The 18,059-nt window shown below is 52.2% G+C and overlaps 1 protein-coding gene across 1 annotated transcript; it reads left to right on the plus strand.

Annotated features, from left to right (window-relative positions):
• The first annotated feature begins 583 nt into the window (after positions 1-583).
• On the plus strand, positions 584-16,578 carry KLRG2 (killer cell lectin like receptor G2). Its single transcript, XM_036863658.1, has 5 exons — positions 584-1,469; positions 7,549-7,650; positions 8,364-8,509; positions 15,798-15,901; positions 16,375-16,578. Exons 1-5 carry the CDS (start codon positions 689-691, stop codon positions 16,493-16,495), a joined length of 1,254 nt encoding a protein of 417 aa, XP_036719553.1. The 5' UTR covers positions 584-688; the 3' UTR covers positions 16,496-16,578.
• The last annotated feature ends 1,481 nt before the right edge of the window (positions 16,579-18,059 follow it).

Here is an 18,059-nt window from a genome sequence, read left to right on the forward strand (position 1 = left end):
TAAAAATTGGCCTTATCGCCTTATGAGATTCAGTAGGTCTGGGTGGAGTCTGCCAGAAATCTGTATTTTTTTCATGGTATTCAGATTACTGGTCAGGGCTGGGAACCCTGTACTCCACACCAGGCTGGCAGGGGACCAGGCTTCTCTCCCCGTGAAAATACACATTTTCAAGCTTATTCATTTCTCAGTCTTTATTGAGTTAGCCCAGTAGGAGTCAGGCCTCCAGAGTAGATGTCCCTGGGACTTCTGCCTTGGGGAAGTCCTCTCGTGTGCCGCTCCTTCCCTAACTCTCAAAAATCAGCACAATGGCAGAGGGCTGGAGGGGGAAATGGGTAGGGCCAGGGACAAGGAAGAGAGAAGAGTCTGCGCTCTGGGCTCCCCCTTACCCGTCTCCCGGCTCTTTCTGGGTAACCCCTCAGCCAGACCCTTCTGCCCCTCTCTTTTCCTTGCGCCAAGTGAAGGCGAGGCTGGGGGCCTGAAGGGGCGTGGCCAACAGAACCCGAGCCACAGCCAATCCCAGCGGGGTCCTTGGTTGGGAGGAGGAAGTGGGTGTGGCGACGGAGAGGGGCGTGGCTTGACAACTTCCAGCGACCCGTCGGAACCAATCCCGACCCGGGAGGCGAAGCTAACTCCCTACCTGGGCCCAGGTGCACCCCGCTCGGCATCTCTCGGCTGCTCCGCGAATAAAATGGAGGGAGCCCGGGCCTCGGGGGAAGACCAAGCCGGAGCCGGGTTCCCAGTGGAGCCCTTGGGAAGCCGGGTCCCGGAGCTGGAGCAGCCCCAGGTCCCCGCGGAGGAAAGACGTCCTGAGAGTCCCGAGAGCAGCCCGAGTTTGGCTCCCGCAGTGAAGGAGGAGGCGGGCGCGGGCCAGGACCTGTCGCGCGGGAAGAAGCTGCCCTCGCCTCGACCCGCGCCCTTGCGGTTGCTGCCACCCAGCCCGGGCTACAGCGCCTTCCGCCGTAAGGAGTCGGCCAGCCCGCAGCCGCCGTCGCCGGGCCCAGCCGCGGCCGAGCAGCCCCGGGACGGCGAGACGCCGGGGGCGGAGCAGATGCTCAGGGCCGCGCCCGGTGAGCCGGCTCGGGGCGCCTGGGCCCCCGTGGAAGTGCAGGTGGACGTGCGCGTGAAGTCCGTGGGCGCGGCCGGCGGCAGCCGCGCGCCCTCGCCAGCGCCCTCCACGCGCTTCCTCACCGTCCCGGTGCCGGAATCGCCGGCCTTCTCCCGCCACGCCTCCCCAGCGCACCCGCTCCTGCGGCGGACCCCGTCTCCGGGAGGCACCTGGAGCCGTGGCACGCCGCTGGCCGCAGCCCAGATGGAGCGCGGCCTCGACGCCGAGGGTTGGGCCGGTCCCGCCGAGGGGCGCGCGGAGTCCCCGGGCTCCCCCACGTGCCGCTGCCGCTGCAAGGAGAACGCCGTGCTCCACGCCGAGATGGACGGCGACAAGAAGCTGTCCCGGGTCATAAAGCTCATAGGTAAGCGCGCGCCGGCGCCGGGAGCCGCGCTCCCGGGTGGGGGTCGACGAACCTGCGGCCCCCCCTCCCACCCACCCAGCGTTGGGCCACTGCGGCGGAGGAACCCCACCCGGCCTCTCTGGCGTAGAGTCGGTAACTTTTGGTCTACGTAATTATAATCCAACTTGTTGGCAGTAAAAAATAAAACCGCTATTCTCCCTCCCCGACCCTCCAAGAACTTTCGCGTTCGCTCTTAGTGTGCGCAGCGTCTTTGAGGAGTAGAGGTGGAAGGAATTCCAGGCGGGTGGAGGTCTTTCAGGATCACGTGACGGCGGTGGCGGTCCGGCAGCACCGCGGTCTCCCGACTCCTGGCTGCAGCTGGCCGATCTATCGCAGGCCCAGACTCCCTCTTTCCCTCCCGTATATCGAGGACCACTTGACCCCTAACATTCATCCGTTCAGCAGCTACTGCTGCTACTGCGTGGGGACTACGCGCCAGACTGTGCTAGGGTGTGTGTGAGTTTTTTTGTTGCCGCGTGGGGGGTGGCGACTTGCAGGGAAGAAGAAAGAGCCTGAAAAATATAAAAATCCTGGACAAGGAACCAGAAGGCAGTGGTTGGTGAACTTGAGGGCATGGGAAAGCTTCCTGCAGCTAAGCCCTGAAGGCTGAGTAGGAGTTGGGGGTGGTAGCGCCCCTTCTGGCTGGAGAGGCTAGAGGCCTCACCAGCAGACAACCTGCTGAAAGCTTGACCAGTTGAGAGGAGACCGGTCAGCTAGACAGGCTCCAAATCCCGAGGGCCTCCATGCCAGCGGTTCTTAGACATGGTAGAGTTCAGGGACTCTAATCACGCAGGAACTTTTGCAGAGTTGGGTGTGAGCACATTTTCTGCATGAGAGGTGTATCGTTTTCTGGTGCTGCTGTAACAAATTGGCACAAACTTGGAAGCTTAAAATGGCACTAATTTATTATCTTACAGTTCTGTAAGTCTGAAGTCTGATATGGGCTCAAGAGCCTAAAGTCCAGTTGGCAGGGCTGTGATCCCTGCTGGGGGCCCTAGGAGATGATTGTTTCCTTGCCTTTTCTAGCTTCTAAGGGTGATTGAGTTCCTTAGCTCATGGTCCTCTGTATATTCAAAACCAACCGGGACTTCCCTTATGGCGCAGTGGTTAAGAATCTGCCTGCCAATGCAGGGGACACGGGTTCGGGCCCTAGTCCGGGAAGATCCCACATGCCGCGGAGCACCTAAGCCTGTGCGCCACAACTCCTGAACCTGCGCTCTAGAGCCCGCGAGCCGCAACTACTGAGGCCACGTGCCACAACTACTGAAGACTGCGCGCCTAGAGCCCGAGCTCTGCAACAAGAGAAGCCACCGCAATGAGAAGCCCGCGCACCGCGACAAAGAGTAGTCCCCGCTCGCCGCAACTAGAAAGCCGGCGCGCAGCAACGAAGACCCAACGCAGCCAATAAAAAAGAGAAAAACCAGCCAGTGTCAGGCTGAACCTTTCCACTGTCATCTCTGTGACTCTCCTGTCCTTCTGCCTCACTCTTCCATTTATGAGGACCCTTGTGATGACATTGGACCCACCCAGAAATCCAGGATAGTCTCCCCAACTCAAGGTCAGCAGATAAGCAACCTCAATTCCATCAGCCTTAATTCCTCTGTGCCTTGTAACCTAACATATTCACAGGTTCCAAGGATTAAGACGTGGACTTCTTTAGGAGGACATTATTCTGTCCACCACAATGAGTCTGTAGCTTTTTTTTTTTTTTATAAATTTGTTTATTTATTTATTTTTGGCTGTGTTGGGTCTTCGTTGCTGCGCGCGGGCTTTCTCTAGTTGCAGCGAGCGGGGGCTACTCTTTGTTGCGGTGTACAGGCTTCTCATTGCGGTGGCTTCTCTTGTTGCAGACCATGGGCTCTAGGCATGCGGGCTTCAGCAGTTGTGGCTCGCAGTCTCAGTAGTTGTGGCTCGCGGGCCCTAGAGCACAGGCTCAGGAGTTGTGGCGCACAGGCTTAGTTGCTCCGCGGCATGTGGGATCTTCCCGGACCAGGGCTCGAACCCGTGTCCCCTGCATTGGCAGGCGGATTCTTAACCACTGCGCCACCAGGGAAGCCCGAGTCTGTAGCTTTTTTATCAGATTAATAATAGGAGAGTCTGTGACTAAAAGGGTGGGATGATAAGGAAGTGAGGACTCAAGGAAGTGAGGAGTCGTGGGGAGGTAACATGGTTGGATGTTTATTCTAGAAAGTGAGCTCTGACAGCACTGTCAGAGGAAGGTCAGGACAGGCATGAGATTGAAGGAAGGGAGACCTTAGGAGGTGATAGCAGTAGTTCCGCAAGAGACTATGAAGGTTTGATCTATGGCAGAGGTGGGAGGGAGTGTTCAAAGGTTGAATTAGAGAATGGGGCCACTGCGCTGATGAAGATGCGCTAACAGGAGCAATTCCCGAGTTGCTGAGCTGGGTAGCTGAATGATGGATTGATTGGGTTATCCTTGCGGAATGGAGAATGGGAGATGAGGCGTGGGAGAAATAAGCAGGTACATTTGGGAGTTCCAGGTAGTGATGTCATTTAAAGGGAGAGGAGCCAGACTTCCCTGGCGGTCCAGTGGTTAAGACTCTGCACCCCCTCCACACCCCCATGCTGTGTAGCACAGCCAGAAAAAAAAAAAAAAAGGAAGAGGAGCCAGCCACAGACTGGGAAAGAAAAATGTAGGTGGTAGGAAGAGAATCAGGATGCAAAGAAGCAGGAAAAGGAGAGAGTTTCTGGAAGGTGTGGTCAGCAGTGTCCAGTGTCCAGGGGAGAGGCGGACTTCGGGGCTGGATGGTTAGGGAGAGCTGCCACGTGGAAACAATACTCTGGACACGAGGCAGGTAACCCGGGGGTGTGGAGAGGAATGATGTCAGGGGAGGGAGATGCCGGGCAGAAAATACTGCAGGGTGCATGCAGACACTTGGTGCTTTGGGCTTGCTCTCTGGGAAGTGTGGGATTAAAGAACTTTAAAGTTCCTGGCTGAAGCTTGGTCTGAGGAAGGCTGCTTGGATGAGGAGCTCTGCATTGTGGTTTCTGCCTGTGGTGGCCTTTACCGCCTAGATCAAGCTGGCTACCTCAACAAGAGGACACACTAGGGCACAGGCTCAGGGACTTGCCCAGGTCAGTGCGGTACTGCTGCCACCCAGCTGTTTCATGTCCCCTCCTTGTGAACCCAAGAGGGAGGAGGCCACTGTGGAGAGGGTTGGAGACGTCACTGCTTTGTCTCTTCCCTTGCTTTTTGGGGCAGATGTCCCAGAGGCGCTGTCCAGCTGTAAACTGAAGAATCAAAGACTCAGGGAATGTTCTGTATGGCAGCCCTCAGCCCAGAAGAGAAATTGGCTTTTGCAGAGAGCCTAAAACTGGGGGAAGGGACTTCCCTGGTGGCGCGGTGGTTAAGACTGCGCTCCCAATGCAGGGGGCCCGGGTTCAATCCCTGGTCAGGGACCTAGATCCCACATGCATGCCGCAACTAAGAGTTCGCATGCCACAACTAAGGAGCCCGCCTGCCGCAACTAAGACCCGGTGCAACCAAATAAATAAATAAATAATAATTAATTTAAAAAATAAAGAAATAAAATAAAACTGGGGGAGAGCTGGATCCTCAAATGGAGACTATTCCCCTTTAGGTGTTGGTTCAGAGTCACCTCTTCTGGTCCCCAAGGCTAGATCAGGTGTCCCTATTCCATGCTCCCCGGGCCCTTGTGCTGCCCAGCGCCAGCAGCCCTCTTGTAAGTATGCTCCCCTGGATTCTGAGCCCCGCGGGGCATGGCAGGTGACAGTCTAGGCTTTCACTGAATCCCCAGCACCTGGCACTTAAGTGCTCCGTAAGTCGTTACTCAATGAGTAGCACTAACCTCAGAGTGTAAGCACGTGTCAGAAGCGCTTAGTGCCCAGCCCCGTCGGGGGAAGGGGAGCAGCAGCTGGATCTCAGGGGTCTTCCAGCCTGCTGCCGCCTGTCACATTGTGCTCAGCACATCAGGTGTGGAAGATGTGAGGAAACGGCCGTCCTGACCCTGCCCTCCAGCGGTCCTCAGTCTGGGCAGGAGAAAACAAAAGCGCCTGGCAGTCTGGGATGGTGCCGGGAGGGGTACATTCAGAGGAAGAATGCTCTCAGTGCCTGGAGGAGGTGGAGCTGGGAGAGGTGATGTCCAGCGTGGTCAGGCTCAGCCGGAGGAGCAGAGGCCACCAGCTGAAGTAGATGGACCTGAAGGCAGTGACACAAGCAGGCCTCTCGCTGGCAGGAACCCTCTGAGCCCCTGTGCTGAACTTTGTATTTGGAAGTTTGTATTTTTTTTTTATATATAAATTTTATTTATTTATTTTTGGCTGCATTGGATCATCGTTGCTGTGCGCGGGCTTCTCACTGCAGTGGCTTCTCTTGTCATGGAGCACGGGTTCTAGGCGCGTGGGCTTCAGTAGTTGTGACACGCGGGCTCAGTAGTTGTGGCTCGCGGGCTCTAGAGTGCAGGCTCAGTGGTTGTGGCGCACGGGCTTAGTTGCTCCGCGGCACGTGGGATCTTCCCGGACCAGGGCTCGAACCCGTGTTCCCTGTGTTGGCAGGCGGATTTTTAACCACTGCGCCACCAGGGAAGTCCCTGTATTTTATTTTTTAAGGTGCCCCCTTCCCCAATTGGATAAACTAGGTCCCCCAAAACCTGGCTCCACCCCAGCCATGGGATTTGACTAGGAGGAAGCAGAAGGTGTTTCAGTTGTGGCGTGGGAAAGGTAGTTGAAATGTAGACAGTGACGATGGGATGAGCAGTGAAGAAAAGCAGCAGAGGGTGTGACACTGGAGATGTCAATCCCTGATACAAAAAGGAAATCGGGTGGTGGGTATATACAATGTCCATGGTTTTTTAAATGGAATTACTCTTTTCAAAATAATGAAATATTTGCCACAGACTAACCTCTGCTGTTTCAGGCTTTGGGAAATATAATGATTGAGTTCTTAGGACCCTCACACTGATTCTGTGGCATTCCTGACCCTCATACGCAAGATTTGGGTGGGTCCTGGGCCCCTTGTAGCAAGGTGTTTGCTCTGATTGATTTCACACCTGAGTCGTGGCAGAGGTCAAATTCTGAGGCTCAGTTACTTCAGATGGGTGTGTCTTTCCAGGTGGAAAGCTGCTTATAATTCTGGCTGTGATTAAGCATTCACTATGTTTTACTCCCCAAGTTTTCCCCTCTGACTTCCCTGGTTACTCCATCTACAGGGCAGGCTGTGGCATCTGAACATGTTCTTTTTTTTTTCTGGCTACACAGCACAGCTTGCAGGATCTTGGTTCCCCAACCAGGATCAAACCTGGGCCCCCAGCAGTGGAAGCACAGAGTCCTAACCTTGGGACTGCTAGGGAAGTCCCTGAACATGTTCTATCTCTGAGCCTTTGCACCCTTCCTCCCACCTGGAGTGTCCTCCTGTCTTCCTTTCCCCTCCACAGCCTCGTTCCAGCCATCTGGTCCCCTAGGTCCTTGGGAAGCTGACAACTCACATCTGTCTAGTGCTCTGCAGCCCACAAGGCACTCTCTGTGTGAAGCTTCATTAGTGGCCTCCAGTGACCTGGAGAGATAGAAGAGGCAGATGTGATTCCAATGTTAAAATGAAAAACACCAAGAACACTTGAGGGGCCCATAGAGTCAGGACTCGAACTTGAATTTGGGGGTCTGTCGAACTCTGAATCTAGCCTTCGTTCCTCTCTTGTGTGGAGTTTGATCTCCTGGTACCTTTGCCTGTCCCGTTAGCTCCCTGAGTGCAGGGCCCGTGCCCCATCCTTGGTGCTATTGGTGCCCTACGTCTAACGCACATCAGATGCTCAATAAATGGTTCTTAGCCACTTTCTTTCTTGAAGAGAATCTTACGTCTTCTAGTTATTTAAGAAGTGGAATATCTTCTAGCAGTTTTCTCCCAGGTATGAGGTTCGGACCTAAATTGAGTGGTTTATCCTGGTGTCTTGGGCCTAAGGGTGGGCAATGAGGCGGGCATGATGATGGTATAGGAGTCAGCATGGTCCTGAGTTGGGACCGTCTCCTAACCTGTGTCTCCTGGTTGTCCCCTCCCCTCCCGCAGGGCTGCCCATGTACATGAGGTCCCTGCGCTGGGCCCTGGCAGTCATGGCCGTGCTCCTGGCGGTGTCTACGGTGGCCATTGTGGCCCTGGCCTCGAAAGCAGGTATGGCGCCTCCCCGTCCCCTCTCCTCCCCTGCCCCCCCAGCAGGGTGTCTAGTCCTTCTAGCTCCTTTGTGAGAATTAGAAAAAAACATGCCCCCCACGCAGATGCAGCGTGAAGACGCAGGGCTCGGTGAGCAGAGGTAAGGGAGAAGAGCCCCTTCCTTCTGTGGACACAGCCTGTGCTTGGAGAGGCCTTGTGCACAAGCTGTGCAGCCTTCCCAGGGCCGGCCCGCCTTGCTCGCCCCTCCAAGGCTTGCCAGTTCCATGCCTCCAGATTTGCCCCCTGATTTTTTTTTTTTTTAATTTATTTTTGGCTGCGTTGGGTCTTTGTTGCTGCGCACGGGCTTTCTGTAGTTGCGGTGAGCAGGGGCTATTCTTCGTTGCAGTGCGCGAGCTTCTCATCGCGGTGGCTTCTCTTGTTGCGGAGCACGGGCTCTAGGCACGCGGACTTCAGTAGTCATGGCACGTGGGCTCAGTAGTTGTGGCTCGCGGGCTCTAGAGCGCAGGCTCAGTAGTTGTGGCACACGGGCTTAGTTGCTCCGCGGCATGTGGGATCTTCCCGGACCAGGGCTCGAACCCGTGTCCCCTGCATCGGCAGGCGGATTCTTAACCACTGCGCCACCAGGGAAGTCCCCCCTGCCCTGATTTTTGAACATCCACACATTCAGCTCTGTACAGTTTCCCCTGCGCTCACCGCTGGTCTCTGTGCTGCAGGGGCCAGGTGCCAGCCATGCCCCCAGGGCTGGATGTGGTCCATGGAGCACTGCTACTACCTCTCTGCCGAAGCTGAGGCCTGGGAGGCCAGCCAGACTTTCTGCTCAGCCCACCATGCTACCCTCCCCCTGCTGAGACACACCCAGGTGAGGAGGGGGGAAGGTGGGCAGGAGAGGGGCGTGGTTATCATTACAGATTAGATTCTCAGTACTAGAAGGAACCTCAAAGATCTAGTCCAACTCTATGTTATAGAAAAAGTCACCAAGGCCTGGAGAAATAAAGTGACATGCAGGAGGACCAGGCGTCAGGGCTCCAAGATGTTCAGTTTGCTCTTCATTCTAAGAAGTGGAAGTGGAGCCGGGAAGGCTGGAGCGGAGATGCTCCCGTCCAGCCTGGTGACCCAGCACTTAACAGCGAACTCAGGAACAAGTCTGTGCTGGCCGGTCTGTGGGGGAGACACACATGTACCCTCTGAGAGGTAGTCTGGAAAATAAATTACATTTAGTGGGTATTCCAGTCAGGTATTGCTATAATAATACTGGGTAACAAATCACCCCAAAAGTCAGTGACTTAAGACAATAAGCATTTCTTTCTTGATCGTCGGTCTGTGGGAGGACCGTTGATGGGCTAATTCGGGCTGGGTTTGGCAGGACAGCTCAGCTTCGGGATGCAGATTGGCTGGGCTTGGCTTGAGCCTACGGATTGGGCTTGCGTTTGCTCCATGAATCTCTCGTCCTTCTTCTTGAGAGAAACTCTTCGTAAGAAAAATGGCAGGAGGGCAAGAACTGAGAACTTCTCATGTCATATCTGCTAACATTCCGTTGGGCAAAGCAAATAACGTGGCCAAGCCCAACATCAAAGGGACAGGGCAGTATACTCCATGCCCCACTCCCACCCTGGGGGTGGAGGGGGAGGAGTGAATATTTGCTGAATAATAATCCAGTCAGTGGGTCTGAAAGTGGCTACCAAAAAGGACCTATAAACTGGATCCAGCCCTTGGCTTAATTTTATCTAACTGAGGGCAGGTGCCAAGAATTTATATTAGCTGTTCTAATATGCATGAAAAAGCACCATTCTTTCAGTCAGTGCCTTAATAAACATTTACTGAGCACCTACACCTCGTTTGACACTGGGGATTCAATGAAGAGCCAGAAGAGCACAGCCTCCACCTTCACATGACTAAGAGCAGTGAGTGAGGCAGAGAGTAATCAAGAAACCATAGAAATAGATGTTTAGTTACTATATTGATCTATGCTATGAAGGGAAGGTGCACAACGCTCCGGTTATATATGACAGGAGTATGTGATTGAAGGTCAAGGTGGGCAAGGCAGCATGGACCAGAAAAAAAAAAAACAAACCCGGAAACTAAAAAAAATTTCAGGAGATGAACAGACAGCCTCCTGGAATGCTCTGTCTTCTGCTTCAGTCTGGACTGGCTGCTCTCTAGGCCTGCTACACAGCTATGGTCTTGGAATTTCTTTTTACCTTCATCCTCAGTATACCTTTGCCTCTTTCCTATGTGAGATCCCGTTTCCTAGATTCCATGTCTTTTCTTGGTGAAGCACACCCTCGATAAATTTGCTGGAAAACATTTGAGATCTTTCATGTCTAAAGATACTTTTATTCTAACCTCTCATTTGATTGATAGCTTGGCTGGGTACAGATTTCTAAGTTGGAAACAGTTTACCTCCAGAATTGTGCAGATTTTGCTCCATTGCCTTCCAGCTTTTAGTCCGACCATTAATAAGTCTCATTCACTCTGATTCCCAATCCTTTGTGTGTGACTCTTACCAGCCCCCTACCCCAAACTCTGGAAAATTTCAGGGTCTTCACCTTTGTTCTTATTCAGTGTTCTGAAATTTAACAATAATATTCCTTTGTGGGTCTTTTTCTTCATTTTTATTTCTGCTGCCTTATTTGTAATTTTAAGAACTCTTTTTGGTTCTTCAAATGTTCCTTTTGTATGGTGTCCTGTTCCTGTTGCAAGGATGAAACATCTTTCCTTATCTCATTGTAAATACTAGTTATAGTGTTTTGGAAGTTTTCTTCTGCTCCCTGCATTATCTCTATTTTTATGCAAGTGCTTTTTACTCTGTGCCTTGGCGTTTTCCTATACCTCGCCTCTAATATTTGAGCACTTTGGGGCTTCTCAATACAAATTAGCATGTTTCTCAGCTTCCTCCCACTCCACCCTTTCCTTGAAAAACCACTAGGCTTTCTTGGGTCTGCTAAGCCAATCAGTGTTGTCCAGCTTCCAAAATTTTGTTGACATTTCTCATCTGCTGTTATCTCCTCCCATTCTTATGTCTGTTTTTCCCCCTTATGTTATTATTTAAGGAAGTTCCCTTCTATTCCTGTTTTACTAAGAGTTTTAAGCATGAATGAGTCTTAATTTCATTAGATTTTTTTTTGCATACATTAAGATGGTAATGTCTTTTATGTTTCCTCCTTTAATCTTGTGGTTATTATTATTATTTTTTTAATTCTTGGCCTCTTGTGATAAGGCTTATTTAGCCAAGATTTTTTTCTTCCCAAAATACTTCTGTATTTGAGTTGATAATTTTACTTAAGATTTTCTCACGTATGAAATTTCATTTCCTGCCCAGTCCTAAAATCAAAGGTATTCTACCCCACACGGCAGGGAAGGCAGTTTCTGTCTTTTTCTTTTCTCTGGGAGAGTTCTCATGAAGTGGATATAAAAATCTGCTGGAGAAAATGTTTTACAGTGAACATGGATTATTTTATTACCAGGAATAACACATTTTTCAAAAAACATGGGGAAATGAAAAAGATACAATGTAGATTGAAAAAAATCATGTGTGATCCCAATATGGTAAATACATATGCAAAGAAAACATACTGAAAGGAAGTATATTAATAGCGGTTATCACTGGAGTCAAGATTACGAGCGATTATTTTCCTTCTTCTTTAAAGCTTTTTTAAATTGTCTAAATGTCCTACAAATAGTATGCACTATGATTAGGGGGAAATGCTAGAGTAATGGTAGCCCATGGAGGCAAGAGATCAGAATATAATGGTTTCTGCCCAACCCAGCCTGGTTGCATCTACAAAATGAAGGCCAGTGGGAACTTGGTGGGTCCCTAGAGAGTGCCTGGAGCCAACGAGGGGGTGAGCTGGGCAGGGACTTAGCGGCCCATCTCCTGAGACAGACCCACTGAGCACAGCAAGTGTCATCAGAAAACTGGTGAAGTAAAAGTTCCCTGCCCTCGGGCCTCTCATCAGACAGGTTCAGTCCACCATGACCTCGGACATTGGCTAAACAAATGGCCTCCCTGTGGCTGGGGGTCCTCAAAGAGGGGAGATGAGCTGAACTACCCACATCGCAAATGGAGCTTGAATTCTTTTAAAACTAAGCAAACAGGATCAATCATTTGTAACACAAGTATATATTCAGAAAATATATCACAAAGTTTGGATAAGCTTTTTCCCAAAAGGAGCTTCCTAAAAGCCCCTTGCAAAAAGACCAAAGTGAAGATTTGGGTCTGAGGCAGTTAAAATCCAGAATATGACGACTGTGGAGCTCTGGAGTCCTCCTGAGTTCTGGACAAGGGCCAGAAGCTGCAGGAGGCACCAAGGCAGGGATGGGGAAAAGCAGCCGAGGACAGGCTGGCCGCTGGCAGAGGGGCTGGGCCCGCTGGCAAAGGCCAGGCTCCACGAGCTGGGATGCGCAGACCCCAGGGACACGCCAAGGTGCCAGTAGTACACGCAGCCCCAGGATAGACACGTCTCGTCCTCCCCAAGGGGTTAGAGGAAAGGAGAAAGTTTCAGTGCCTCTGTGCCATCAGTCATTAGACTCACTAGCCATTGGTTTAAGATCAGCTTTGTTTTGCAGGGTGGGGGAAGGAAGAAGCTTCCTGAAATGTACACATTGACTGTAAGCCACATTTTGAGTGCAGAAAGATGAAAACACGAATAAATATCATAGGATTCAGAAAATTAAGTAGTTTAAAACATTTAAATATTAAAGCAGAAATGTTTGAAGGCAGAAAGTAGAATGGTGTTTGCCAAGGGGAGGGGGAAATGGGAGTTGTTTAGTGGGTGCAAAGTTTCAGTTGGGGAAGATGAAAAAGTTTTGGAGATGGGGGTGGGCAATGGTCACACAACAGTGCAAATGAACCTAGCGCCACTGAACTATACACTTAAAAATGGTTGAAATGGTAAATTTTATATGTATATTTTACCACAGTTTTTTAAAAAGAAATGTATGAAAGCATGGAAAACAATTTACCTTAATTTTAATACGTAAAATATGAGATTTCAGGTAAATTCTGCTCAGGATCACATTCCCCTCCCCCCACGTTGGTGGCAAAGTTGGAGATGCACCAGCTGGAGTAGATGGAGGCCCCAGATGTCTGTGCCATTACGGAGCAGTCCTTTGAGCCATAAATTACACAGAAGTTTCTAGAATTTACTTATATCTCCAGGCAATGCTTTTCCCACACCATAATTTTTGCTAACAATGGGAACAGGTTAATGGTGTCTGAGCTGCAAGGAAAAAGACGGAATGGAGTGGGTGGAGCTGGGTGGAGACAGGCCATGGCTCCTGTCACCAGGAGGCCCAGAGGGAGAGCCGCATGGCCTGGGGCTAGGGACAGAGAGAAGGGAAGGATCACCTTGGCAATGCCAAGCATCAAATGAGGTCACATATGTTGGAGGCAGACACAAAGCTTTGTACACCATCCAACGGACTGGAAGCGCCTCATTTAATGAGTGTGTACTACATGCCCTTGGCTTGTACACAAAACATCCCCCCATTTTACAGAGGATCATACTGAAGCTCTGAAAGGTCAGGTAACTTAACTAGGATCACTTAGCTTGCAAGTCACAGGACCAGAATTTGAATAGGGGGTGTCCTAGCCCCAAAGCTGTACTCTGCAGTGATAGCCCCCTTCCCGGCCCTGGGAGGAGCTCCAAGCTCTGGTGTGTCTTTCTGATCAGGCAGCTGATTGCTGCCAGGAGGTCGGGGCTGGCCAGCAGGAGCCCCGAGTCTGCTGCAGCCACGGCAGTGAGATGCTTGGGGCTGCTCTGCCCTCTGACTCACAGCTCAAAGCCAGCCCAGGTTCCTTCTCATCCCTTCCAAAGCTCCCACCCAACCATGCCCAAGGGCCCCAGCCTGTGGAGTCCAGCCAGAGAGGAAATGACCAGCCCAGGAGAGGCTGTACGTGTGCCTTATGCAGTCTGGTCTTTGGGATTTCAGAAGGGGTAAGGTTGGCACCCTTCAGCCTGGAAGTTCCTTCTGGCTCTTCTCCCAGCTGTTGACCGGCTGATGTTCCCTTGAAGGGGAGATGGTCTGCACCAACACTTCTGGGAGCAGGGCTGGCCTGACAGCCCGATTGTTACCTGTGGCCCTTGCTGGTTATTGGCAGTGGCACAGGGGAGGGGGGCCAGTTTTGTTGAGCTGGTCTCCTATGTTCTGGGCTGTCATGGTCAATGGTGAATAGGGCAGGCACCCGGTCTCACCAAGTTCACTGTCTGATACAGGAAACTGACAAGGAAGCAAGTCAGTCAAATGCCACACACCATGCTCTAAACTGTGAAGGTTGTGGCAGCCCAGGGGAGGGGGTCAGAGCGGTGTCCCTACAGGAAGTGACCTTTAAACTGAGACCTCAAGGACAAATAGGAGTGTCACCAAGGGGATAGGCATCACTCGGTGCTTGCTTTCTAATCCCCAGGATTAAATATAGAGGTTTTGTTTCTGTCAACGTAAACACTTTTCTAGGGAAGAACTGAACATACATCAAATTTATGTCACTTCTCATCGCTAATGCGCACGTGCGCCGCTCAGCGTGGGCTTGCTGGCATGGTCTGCTTTTTTCCACTCGGCGTGATTTTGTATTTACGTTTTCTTGCATAACTGCATCTTCTGTGTGCTCATCACCTTTAACAGCACTGTAATTTTCCATCTTGTTGATATCCCATAAACTGCCTAGTTATTTCCTGACTGCTGAGCATTTGGGTGCTTTCCATTTTTTCTTTATAAATAGCAGTGTGATAATTTTGCGAAAGTTCATTTTCTCCCCTTTATGTTCTTGGATTTCTTCCCCAAAGTGGAATTACCCGTCCGAGCAATAGGAACTGTGTTGCCACTCTTTTTTTGTAGCACAGATTATGTTCTGGAAAGACTGGGCTTGTGTGGACCACTGTCCCCACCTCTATCCACCAGTCCCCTGCACCAGGACTTACAACATTGAAACGTCTTTTTCCAAGTTGAAAATTTTTAAATACAATTTTTTGCTTTAATTCATTGCTAAAAATAACATGACGCTGAGGACAATTATTTAAAAGAAAAAAGCATCTCCACTAGCTCTCTAACATACTTGTTTTGGTTTTTGTTGTTCCTTGTGTGTCTGCGCCCATGTGCGTACACATTTTTTCATTCTTATAATCATGCCACAACTTTATTTTTATTTATTTATTTTTTAAAATAAATTTATTTATTTTATTTTTATTTTATTTTTGGCTGTGTTGGGTCTTCGCTGCGTGCGGGCTTTCTCTAGTAGTGGTGGGCGGGGGCTACTCTTCGTTGTGGTGCATGGGCTTCTCACTGCAGTGGCTTCTCTTGTTGCGGAGCACAGGCTCTGGGCGCACGGGCTTCAGTAGTTGTGGCACACGGGCTCGGTAATTGTGGCTCACGGGCTCTAGAGCGCAGGCTCAGTAGTTGTGGCACACGGGCTTAGTTGCTCCGTGGCATGTGGGATCTTCCCGGGACAGGGATCGAACCCGTGTCTCCTGCATTGGCAGGCGGATTCTTAACCACTGCGCCACCAGGGAAGTCCATGCCACAACTTTAATTCAGCTTTTTCACTTACCATAACCCTTCATGTACTATAACTTTTCCCCATGTTGCCCCAGGGGCTTCATACTCACCCTTATTTCGAATGGTCTTCATAATACTTCCGGAATGGATGCAGTGTAGTTTATGCTCTTGCTGGCGATTGCATTGTTGACCGTCTGCTCCCTGGCCACCTCTGCAGCCTAATCAACCCTAACACTCTTCTCCTGCCCACTGAGGCTACTGGCTGTTTGTCACCTGCATTGCTTTGTAGGCTCCCAGCTTTGCTCATGCCCTTCACCCCCTCTTCTCTGAGCTGCCTCGTTTCTCTGTCCGCTCAGTACCCATCGTGTGTTGCCCGTGGGGATGGGCGATCACATCTCCTGTCTCCCCTTGGGGAGGGCTGAGCTGGGATTGCCCCCATTTCTGGTCCCCAGTCCTGAGCACAGTGCCTGTCAACCAGCAGGCATCTAATACAGCTTCCCAATTCCTGGTGTTTTGGGAGAGATGAGTCGCTTCTGTAGCTTGTGGAACTGGGAACTTGCAGAAACCTGGGATGGGGGATGGGGTAGGGGGACGGAAGCCCCAGGTGAGCCGTATCAGTGGCCCGAGAAGAATGACCAGCTGCTTTTCTCTCTCAGGACTTCCTGAGCAGATACCCAGTCACCAAGTACTCCTGGGTGGGGGCCCGACGAGGCCCCCAGGGCTGGCACTGGATCGATGGGACCCCTCTGCCACCCCAGCTGTGAGTGACCGTGGGCCTGGGTGGGCGGCCCCTCTGTCCCCAACACGCTAGCATTGGGCCCCCAGTGTGACCCACCTGATACCACAGCAGGCACCAAAGGGGCTGGAGGCCTTCCCCTCCACGTGTCCCCAGGTTCACCCCCCTGCACCACCCCCAGCCTAGGATGCCCCTTGGTTTCATTTAGTCCTCATCACCCCATCCCTTGTTTGGGTCCCACGCATTCACCCAAGAAGGACTGTCACCATGTTCTGTGGATGAGGGGAGCCGCTCAGAGTGGTTTGGTGGTTTGCCCAGGGCCACACAACTGACTCCCTGGGGCAAGAGGCAGGGCACATCATCATAACTCCTGCCTCAGAGCTCTTTCCAGACCCCCGGGCTCCATGCAGCGATCCCAGCGGTACCCAGGCAGCGGGCACAGAGGCTGGGAGGGCCCGTCAGCCTGAGTACCTCCCCTTCCTCTCGCCCTTCCCCAGACTCCCGGAGGAAGACCAGCAAGGGCCGGATCTCGACTGCGGGGGCCTGGAGGGAGGCAAGTTCGTGGCTTCGGACTGTGCCTCCCCCAGACCCTGGGTCTGCGCCAAGGGGGCCAAGTGACTTGGGTTCTGCCCGCCCTGAGCCTGCTGGGGGAGGCCAGGCTGAGAGCTGGGGCGGCCTCCCCCCGGACCCAGGCCTCCAGGTCTGCCCGCTCTGCTCAGTGGCCCTGCCTCGGCGAAGCAGGGAGCGGACTCCTGGCGCAGGGAGATCGCATCTGCGGGGAAGGAGACCTTCTGCGGCCCCGCGGCTGGGTGCCCATTTGAGCGTCCAGCTGCTGAAGTGGATTTGTTCTGTGACCTTGTGGGTTTTTTTGGGTTTTGGTTTTTCCTTCTGAGCCTCAGTTTCTCTCTCATTAAAATGGCCACTTCCCATTCTCCCACTTACCTGCCTAGTCACAGGTGTGCACCCTTTCAGGCCTAGAGGGACAAAAAGGATGAACGGTCACAGGTGATCCCAACCTGGCTTCTCATCGAGCCCATGAAGTGGGTCTCCCATTTCGCGGCATTGGGATTTGGCGGCGATGACATCATTGCTACAAAGGCCGTTTCCAGGCGGCCGGGCACGCCGACAACATCCCGAGGGCAGCGCGTGAGAAGTGGCCACCCCGGAGGAGAGAGGAAGGAGGGTCCTGTCCCCACCCCGGGGGTTGGCAGAGAGTAAGGTTCTTTGCGGTGACTGGCGTGTGGGACTGGCGGGGCGTCCGGCCAGCTGATGCCCAAGGCTGGGAGGACGCAGAGAGGACACACCCCCTCTTGGTCGGCGAAGCCACCGCAAAGCTTGGGGTCCGAGGGAGAAAGGAAATCAGAAATGTGGGGAGGCGTGAGGCGGCTCTTCCTGCCACGATTGTGAGGACAGCAGCCTGAAGATGTCTCCCACTGAGGTTCAGTGAAGGGCCTCCGGGCTGGAGGGAGTGGCAGCAAGGTCGGGGGGAGGGTTTGCTTAGCCTCCAGCCTGGAGAGACTTCTTGACTGTACCTGCCTCTGGTCGTGGTGCCAATCATGTGCAAACCAGCCTTCCTCTTTGAAGGCAGACCAGGTGTCCGAGCTCCTCAGAGACACCTCTACTGGTCCATTTAAACTCAGAGCTTGTACAGAGTGTATGGCTGCCTGGGAGAAAGGGATGGAGAGTCCTAAGAACACACCTGACAAGCAATAAAAATCTTAGACACACTCTGGTGTTTCTCATGGCTTTCTTCTTATTCCAACTACAGATTAACCCCAGAGCTTGATGACATGTTCAGGCTGAACTCGCTTCAAAGCCCTTCTCGGCGAATGTCCGTGTCTGGTGGTGTCAGGCCGGTTTAACGTCAGCTTCAGGGCCACCGGCTTGGGGCCCTTTGGGCTCGGTGCCGTTTAGAATCACCTGCGGAGCTTAAAAGATCCAGGTGCCCAGCGTGGGTGGTGTGATGCTGGGGCCTGGAAACCTGAGGGTTTTTCAGCTTCAGGTGGTGAGGAAGGGGAGTAAGAGAGTGACCTTTGATCTACCAAAGTAGGAAGCTTCTAGTTACTATCCAAAGTTGGCAAACCAAGGAATAGCAGTGTGCGCTTATTACTTAGAAATATGGAGACAAATCCTAGAAGGAATGGCAAAAATCATTTAAAGTGGTTGCCTTAAAGCTAATTTG

This window comes from Balaenoptera musculus, chromosome 9 (assembly GCF_009873245.2).
Source record: "Balaenoptera musculus isolate JJ_BM4_2016_0621 chromosome 9, mBalMus1.pri.v3, whole genome shotgun sequence".
NCBI lineage: Eukaryota > Metazoa > Chordata > Mammalia > Artiodactyla > Balaenopteridae > Balaenoptera > Balaenoptera musculus.